This window comes from Merops nubicus, unplaced genomic scaffold (genome assembly GCF_000691845.1).
Source record: "Merops nubicus isolate BGI_N331 unplaced genomic scaffold, ASM69184v1 scaffold25688, whole genome shotgun sequence".
In the NCBI taxonomy this organism is placed as follows: domain Eukaryota; kingdom Metazoa; phylum Chordata; class Aves; order Coraciiformes; family Meropidae; genus Merops; species Merops nubicus.
This window is the reverse complement of record NW_008628074.1, coordinates 1-9,388: the sequence shown is the minus strand read 5'-3', so window position 1 is coordinate 9,388 and position 9,388 is coordinate 1. Positions and strand designations below refer to the sequence as shown.

General features: G+C 38.6%; 1 protein-coding gene across 1 annotated transcript; it reads left to right on the top strand.

The window, feature by feature from the left end:
• Positions 1-1,259: 1,259 nt before the first annotated feature.
• LOC103778949 (zinc transporter 6-like) lies at positions 1,260-9,008 on the top strand (the record flags this gene model as incomplete). Its single annotated transcript, XM_008946567.1, has 7 exons — positions 1,260-1,346; positions 1,967-2,051; positions 2,998-3,040; positions 6,272-6,337; positions 6,739-6,819; positions 8,057-8,092; positions 8,914-9,008. Coding segments are annotated over 7 exons (493 nt in total), but the record flags the coding sequence as incomplete, so codon positions are not given.
• Between the last annotated feature and the right edge of the window lie 380 nt (positions 9,009-9,388).

The following is a 9,388-nucleotide window of genomic DNA, read 5'->3' as shown; positions in this document are numbered from 1 at the left end:
GGGCGGCAGGTGCAGTTTGGCAAAGGCGATGGGTGCCAGGGCAATGGGGCAGCCTTCGACAGCGGGCAGTCTGCTGCCTCTTGGAAAAGTTTTCCAAAGTGCTCTGGCGTCCTGGGGGCGTCCATTGAGAAAACAATGACCGTGTAATGATTTGCTAATAAGGAAAACGGTACGTGATGGCCTTTTGCCCCAGGTGAGCTAAACTTGGCATCTCTAGTACTGCTGCTTTCGTTCATGACATCAAGGCATATGTGTATTTTCACGGATAATGTGTAAAGCAGCTGTGTGGACAAACGTGTCTCTAAGTTAAGTGAGTCCGTTTTGGTGACCAGCCTGTTAGTGTGTCTTTTCGTCTTCTGCTGGCAGATACAAGAACTTACAATCAAACATCATTTCCTCCAGCCCCAAATTAACGCATATGACAGACCATCCATTACAAGTCCGTGAATTTCTATTGCAAACCAGAAAGGCTTTTCATGTGAAGAGCTTTTTTTGTGGGGACAGTAGAATGGAAGACAACTAGCCAGAAGCTTGGCATCACTGAGGAAGGGGAGCAGGTGGCATGGTTGAATTTTTCTGGCTAGTCTGCTCCCTGTCACACTTCCAGGAGATCACGTAGCACCCCCTTGCTCCCATCTCCTACGTGCACACACGAGCTCTCCACTCTCCACCCCAGGAGAGAGCTCACCTGCATGGAACTGGGAGTTAGGAGAGGGAGCACCTGCAGTGAGGGTGCCTACCGTGCTCATTCAGGTTCAGACAGAACTGAAGTTGTTTGTAGGTCTCGTCATGTTCCTGACCTTGTGTCCACCATGTAGTGGATGATACCAGCATGGGTGTTATTTCTCTCATGGGTTCTCATTTATATAAACAGTATTTTCCTGTGTAATAAACCAGCTGCCTTCGAGTGGGATGGCTCTGATAAAGAAAAATATTTGTGTTGTCAGAACATCTATAGTAGTTCTATTTAAATAAAAGTTAAAAAATACTACTTTTTTATTATTATTTTTATGTTTTCTGGTAAACTGGTTTATAATTAAATGAAACTCAATTCTAAGTTTTTCATAATTTTCTAATATATTAACCAAAATGTTGTATTTAATGTTTATGGTGTGTCTCTGGTTAATGGAAACCTCCTCCTGAGGCTTTGATGTAATGATGGAAATAGTTCATAAATGAAGATTTCCTTTTTGCTAATTTAAATTATTGTTTAAGTAAAAACTTTACTTGAGCTCTAACTTTTTTTTTCTTTTTTTCAGGGGACGATACACCTGTTCCGCAAATCACAGAGATCGCTGGTTGGAAAGTTAACACATGAATTTAGACTGGTTGCAGCAGATAGGAGGGCAAGTATTTATTTTTAAGAATTAATAGTAATAAAAAAGACAATAGCTGTGATAAGTTAAAATACATTATTAGCTTGGGTATGCTTTGAGAATTTTTCTTTAAAATTTTCTAGCTACACTTAAAAAAAAATAAAAGATCCAGCTATGAAGCTAAATTGCTTCCTGTGCATTCTCCCTGTCAGTGCTCTCCAGAACTGTGCTTATATTTAATATGTTCAGGAGAAGGATAAACTGAATAAGCACAGATACTTTGGGGACCTAAGTTCCAGCACAAAGAAAGGAACTCGCTAATATATAGTTGTGTAAGTCTATTTTCAAAAGTCAGATGGTGCTGTGCTATGATAAAATGCAAATGTTATATAGGGGTGATTGTTTAATAGCAAAAAGATATTCTAAGTATGATGCACAAGTGCTGTTTATAAATGAGTTTTGAGACAGCCTGTAAAGTTAGAAATAGAATATGGGCTGGTTGTTCTGAAATGAGTTGTAGATGTTTGGAAGGAAGAAGCCAGTTCTGCTTGCGTGAAAGTACTGCAATATTGTTTTTGAAAAACAGGTAGATATACTTTTGTCTTGTAAATTTTGGAAGGTGTCTAATATGTATTTATTCTCATCAACAGTCCTGGAAGATCTTGCTGTTTGGTGCTATAAATTTAATATGTATTGGCTTCCTGCTAATGTGGTGCAGCTCTACAAACAGCATAGGTACGTTGCTCTCTTGTACTCAAACTACACTCAACTACCGTGTGTTTCTGAGCCTGTGAAGTTCCAACATACTAAAAAAGCCAAGTTCAGCATGAAATGGAGTTAGGTGGCTGCACTTCAAAGAGTGTTTCCTTTTGATTTGCAACAGTTAATTTAGAGGCATTTCTGACAGGCAGGTGCAGGTGGGTGAAAGTCCTTCAGAGTTTGCATGGTTTTCCAGACCTGGTGGTCATTGTCTTCCTCCAGTGCCCTCTATCTTTAAGATTGAAAAAAGTAGAGTTTTAAGGTAGTCAGCAACACTGTTCCTTATGTAAATAGTACCTGTGACATAGAGAGATCCTAACTTGCAGTTGCATGAAGATGTTTGTAGTGTGGCAGAAGGCTGCTCCAATTCCAGGAATGCTCCTTTTCAGTATTTTGTGTATCTTCTACTTTTGTATGGAGACTCTTGAGATGCTTCACGTCATCTGTACTGAAAGTAGAATGCCTGACGTTTTTGACTTGTGGCACACGTTTCCTTGCAGTTTTAAGATGGGTCAGAGAGGCAAAACAAGTGCAAAATTCTGTTGAACCTACTTTTCATTGCAGTAATGGACAGAAGCGATCTCTTGCTTTGGCAGATGGGGTCTTACTGGAAGATCTCCTGACTTTTCTGTATTTAAATTCTTAGTTACAAGCTTAAGACCTTTTGTACCTCGGTGCTATTACATGCTTTATTAGAATTAGTATTGTCACAATCAACCTATTTATGATATTAAATATATTGGTGTGTTCAGGACAATCACGTTATATACACATAAAAAAAGGCAGAGACACTTGATGTAGAAGCAGAGAAGGCTTGTGTAGATAGAAGATGGAAAAGAGCTGCACAAGATTGACTTAAAAAAATACAAGTAATTTCTGTATTGAAAAATTATACTAAGTTTTAATATTTGCTTTTTTATAGCTTTAACTGCTTACACATATTTGACAATCTTTGACCTTTTCAGGTGAGTTTTTTCCCATTTAGTCTTACTCTTCATTTGTGCCTGACTTTGTATATTTCTGTACTTCTAAAATGCATTTACAGATACAAAACCATGTCATTTAGAGTCATCAGTACAGGAACACTAACTGGTTTAAGTGTAGCTTAAATGAGTATAAAATTTTACATCACAGCAAATACTGACAAACATTGTAGCTGTGTTGAGATTGACTAGTAACAAATCAGTTCAGTCAGGGATTTCTCTCTGCAAGTGTGTAACAACATAGCCTAGAATCAAACTGTTACCTGGTAGTTAACTTGGAATACTGCCCTAATGCCACAGTCATGGGCTCTGATGTATCCCTTAGTTTTAGCATCAGGAAACAAGGAGTATGTAATCCTAATTCTAATCAAAATATTTCAAGAGCTAGATCCCGTGCACTCTTCCCACAGGGTCATTACATGTTTTTAGGATTTTTTCTGTTTCTGAACAAAATGATATTAAAACTACGTATGAAAGTTTTGTACACGTTGATAGTATTGATAATACAGACATAACACAGAATCATAGAATCATTAAGGTTGGAAAAGACCTGTAAGATCATAAAGTCAAACCATCAACCCAACGCTACCATGACTGTTACACCATGTTCTGAAGTACCACGTCCACTTTTTTCTGAACACCTCCAGGGATGGTGACTCCATGACCTCCCTGGGCAGCCCCTTCCAATGCCTCACCAGCCTTTCAGTAAAGAAACGCTTCCTGATAGCCAGCTGAAACATCCCCTGGTGTAACTTCAGCCCATTTCCTCTTCTCCCATCACTCATTACCCTGGAGAAGAGACCAACCCCCACCTCACTCCAGTCTCCTTTCAGGGAGTTGTAGAGAGCAATAATGTCTTCACTCAGCCTTCTCGTCTCCAGCTAAAGAATCCCACTTCCCTCAGCCACTCCTCATAAACCATGTTCCCCAGACCCTTCACCAGCTGCCTTCCCCTTCTCTGGACCTGCTCCAGTACCTCAGTGTCCTTCTTATCCTGTGGTGGCCAAAACTGAACCCACTCAAGCTGTGGGCTCTCTAGCACCAAGTCCATGGGCCCAGTCTCCTCCCTGCTCCTGCTGGTCACACTGTTTCTGATAGGAGCCAGGATGCCATTGGCCTTCTTGGCCACCTGGGCACACTGCTGGCTCATGTTCAGTCAGCTGTCCACCAGCACCCCCAGGTCTTTTTCCAGCAGGCAGCTTTCCAGAGGCTCCTCCTGTAGCATTAAACATATTCAGTTCTTATGCGAGGTGCATATTGATAGCAGTGGTTGGGAAATAAACTTTATAAAATGCATGTATTTTTAAATTAGTAACCTACATCATCTCCTGTGCTAGTTCAGTAGCTTATGGAGAGTGTGGATCAGCTATCCATAGTCTGGTTTGCCTACTACATGCTACAGCTTATCTGTCTAGCAGTAAAATGTTTATACCTAACAGCAAAAAAACATGCAGAAAGGAAAACGAATGGTCAATATAGGCACAAAAATACTTAATTTGAGCTGTGACTGCATTAGAATTGTGGTGTAACTTTAATGACTCATTTCTTTTAGAATTTTGTATCTGCTGAGTTTTGTCATCTTGACTTAAAATACCTTTTACACCTTGGGGAAAGTTTTGATGTTGTATTTCATATTTGTATAGAGTTTTTTTTATTATTATTTTTAGGAGAAGATAGAATACTCCTGGCACTCGCTTATTAGGGGATGGACTAGGAGATCATTCTAACTTACAGCAGTCTCTTTCAGGAGTTAGATTTGCTCTAAGGGAGAATACTGCTCAGTAATTCTGATGCAAAAAATCTGTTTCTGGTTCTTTCATTTTTGTCATCTTCCTCGTGATTTATAACAGTCTTACTGGGTATATGAATTTACTTTTTTGTATATGAGCAGTATTATTTCCTCTGCTTTTGCTTTTACTCCACACAGCTGTGGATCAGGTTGTGAGGATGCGATTGTTCAGCAGCTGTGAGGATGAGTTCTTGTTCCAGTCTCATTTAGCACTGTCATTAATTAAGAAAGGGCTGCATAAAGGCACAGATGGCGCTGAATCCAAGTGGATTCCCATTTTAAAGAAAATTGTCCAAAGGGATCAATAGACTAAAAATAGACAAAGGAAATGGAAGTCATCCTAGAAAAATCCAGGCTAGTACCATGGGGATGAAATGATTGGAATTTCAGACATTCAATATGAGAGAAAAACTTGGAAAGAAAACAGGAAGAGACACCTCTGGCTTTTGGTGGATGGCCAGGTAAATTAGAGCTTGTGTGGATGAATGCAGCCAAAAAAGTCAGTTTGTTGTGGCCTTATATAGAGACAAATTACACTGTAGAAAAGAAAGGCAATACTTGGCCTGGCCTGGGACTTAATCTAAAGTGCTAAATCCAGTTCATGGTATAGCTCTAAAATAAGAGTTTAATGGAGAGCTTTCTTCACTTTTTCACTGGGACACAGAGGAAGTGACACAAATGTGACAGTCCTGTCCTCTTGCTTATTGTGTTCCTTCTCATTTAAATGGCTTGTCTCAGGTTATGGTGTTTCTAGGCAAGTTCGTAAAGCACATGTAAGAAGAGCAACTACTGGGTGTCTAGTCTGATATTCTCGTAGGCTTTTGCTTTGTACTTGTCATTATTGTGTGAGACACCAGACAGTACTGAAAGGATTTTCTGAAACCACCTTTGCCTGTTAGTCAGATTCTGGGCTACCTGGTGTCATGTGCTCCATGTCCCTTTCAGAAAAATCCATGGAGCGTGTGCAGATTAAACACTGGTTGTGCTGCTTTGTGTTGGGGCCTCAGTTGGAAAAATGCATTATAGTTTTGAGTTTTGGTAAGCTTGACTTAGGCTCAGAGATGTTCTATGCTGAAGGAGGCTGGTGGTAGCCTTGGTAAGCACAGCATGCCCTAAGTGCAGCATTAGGTTGTCACCTGGTGTAAGGAATTAGACCAGCTGCCCTTCCACTGAAACTACTTGCTGCCCCTTTTATGGGAACAGGTGAGACACCACTGTGCAGTCTGAGTTTTATTCCCTAGCACAACTTTACCTGGATTCACTGGAACTGTCTCTGTGACAGTGATGGAGGTGTCGAGTTTGTGGAAACATGTGGTTATATTAATTTATTCAGTGCTGCTGACTAAAGTGTGTATTTGTAGATTGTCCAGTTTCCAAAGGCTGTAGTTGTTCATCATAGTCTCATTTTCCTCCTTTTTTTTCAGTTTGGTAACATGTCTAATAAGCTACTGGGTAATGATGAAGAAGCCCAGCCCAGTCTATTCGTTTGGGTAAGTGCTAATAACAAGATGTACTGTTTGATAATACAACATTTGATACGTTTCTGATTGCCATTGCCTGTATCCTCTAGCAGCCATGACTCTGAAAATAAAGAGGCCCAAGACTGATGCTGAAAAGAACAGTTACAGAATAGGGGAGGAGACGAAAGGGGAGGGACAGGAAAATGAATTGAGAAATGCATAATTATAAAATGTTTGAAATGAACGGTGTGTTGGCTTAAAAGAAACTGAAAATAATGCCTATTCCATAAGACTTCCAGTTTCTTCCCATCTATCTGCTCTTGAAAGACATGGAAATAGTAAGTCTGTCCTGCTGGTTCCTGCACAGACCAGAATGCAGTTGATGCATTGTTCAATGTTCAGTGTTTCTAAACTTAATTCTCAAATTTCAGGTTTGAAAGGTTTGAAGTTCTAGCTGTATTTGCATCTACAGTTCTGGCACAGCTTGGTGCTCTTTTTATACTGAAAGAAAGGTAGGGATATGTACCATTTCCTTTGATTTTTTGTTACATATGGAAATATTCTAGACTGAGGAAAAGCATATACATTCTATAAGTGCTATCTGTGAAGATTCTAAAAAAAAACCCTGAAGATTTTTCTACGTATTACTAAGCCTTACTGCTCACTTACATTGGTTACACTATGCAGGCTTTAGATGTAATGGTAGGAATTGATAAATGTAATTAAAGAGCTTTCAAGGAAAAGACTCAGTGCTCTTAAGAATCATGTTTTCTAAAAAGTTAGCTATGTCATTTAATGCGTTTCCCTATTCATCTTGACTTTTTAAGTTCATTAATAAAGAAACCTTTTTTTTAACGTCGGTTACTTCATTAATTAAAGCAACTTCATACTATACTATGGATCTGAATGTTTAAACTGTCAACTTCATCAGTCCCTCAAAATTTGCTCAAGTATTTATTTGACATACCATCAATGCTTGGAAGCATTTGTATTTCAGGAGGTTAGCCTAAAAAATTATTTTAGTCTTCAAAAAGAAGAGGCTTTTATTAACAAGTAGTATTTAAAACTAGGACAGCATACCTTCCATTTTTCTATTCCAGGGTTCTGTTTTCTCTGTAATAAAGGCCTGTGTTCACAACTTCACAATTTTATACTGTAGGTTGATCTGTGTACTGACAATATGCTGAATTCCAGTAATGGCGCACTGTCAAAGCCTTCACATTTTCAAACAACAATTTTAGGAAATTCCTAGAACTTCTCACAGGTTTTTCTGTTACAGCTGAAGCCGTTTCTTACTTTAGTGGTGGACAGGAAAAGATTTGTATTTCCACCACAGTATCCAAAATACACTTTATTTGGCCTTGCTTAGTAAGAGGTGTAAGTCAGGGATTTCAGACTTGCTTTTGTTGTGGTTCCAACACCAGTGGTGGCAGCAGCAATACTTTTTGGTATGTTCCTTGATGAGCATCTTTTTATTGTGTGGGCACCATTCATGGTAGCTAGCACCCATGTGACAGTTTGGAAACAGCTGGAAAATCTGAATTACACCTTGCTTCGTTTCAGTGTTAAATGCATTTATCACTTATAAAACCTGCTCTGCTTATTTAAGCATTTCATTTTTTTGCAGTACTGTGACTGTCAGGTTTTTATTTATGAATGGCAGCTAGTTCTTCAGGATGGAAAAAATATGCTTCATGTATCAAGGTTTTATTGTATGAATATAACGCCAATTTTCAATTATTTTTGTAGTGCAGAGCGGTTTCTGGAGCAACCTGAGATTCACACGTAAGAAATTTTGACATGTAAAATGCTGGTGTTTTTTCAACGTCCCTTTGTGTTTGTAATTCTTAATCTAGCATGGGTTAATTATGCAAGTACATTCAACACCAAATTTGCTTTGGTACCTTGGCCTCTGTTTCAAGCTATGTGAAAACTCTATTGCAAATAGGTTTTTCTCAAGGTACAATTGAAATGTAATGCACATGCTCTCTTAAATAATGATGTAACTATTTATTGCTGGGTTTACTATTTTAATTTCTTATGGAGGCCCCTTAGGAGGCCTGATATGTGGGTGGGAAGGATGCTGTGAGCATTAGGGAACTGAAAGTGTTGCAAAGATGATGGAGACTGTAATGAGAAAAGGGGAAGGGCAACGGTGTTTTGGGGCAAAAAGACTAGGACAGGGGATGTATGGTGAAGTTGTAGTTCTCCTAGGAAAGGGTAGGGGCATAGGGTATAAATCCTTAGGAAACTTAAGCTTTTCCAGCTTTGCTGTCCAGGGGAGAGTGTATTTTTATATCTTTAAAGCACAAACATATATCTGTGTGTGCAGTTATGCAATTAGTTAACAACTGTTACTCAACATTGTGAACATTATGTACAGCCTCAGGTGATAATAACACTAACAATGAAGTTCAGTGATCTCACATAACCCTTAAAATGATAATATGCTGCCAGCTGCTAAGTATTACATTGGTTTATCTTACTCTTCAGTCTCAGTGAAAGATGGCAAGCTAAGTACATTGATATTGTTACTGTAATTATAGCTTGATTTCATGTTTTGTGATTATATGAAATTAAGATACTTTTTTTTTCCTCCTCCCTAGGGGCCGACTGCTGGTTGGTACTTTTGTGGCTCTCTTTTTCAACTTATTTACAATGCTTTCCATTAGGAATAAGCCTTTTGCTTATGTCTCTGAAGGTATGTGATAAATTAATCTATAAAAAGAATTGGGAAAAGATTTTAATGTTGCTATTTTTATCAACGTGTAACTTGTCTGGTAACTTTCTAAACTAGCAGGTATATATTGCTGTTTCCTCCGTTCATATGGCTTCATGCAGTTCAGAATTGCCACCAGAATTTCAATTCCAGTTTGCTTGTGGGGCTCTCTGAGTAGTATGTAGTCACTAATATGATAAACTGAGTATAATTTTAATGCTGAAGTACCCTTAATTTTCAGTCTTTTGGATTCAACCGGTGATGGTCACCTGACAGATATCAGAACTTTGAGGATATTTTATGGATATATTAATGGATTAAAAATAAATTAATGTAATAATAATTTATAATAGCTCTTTTAC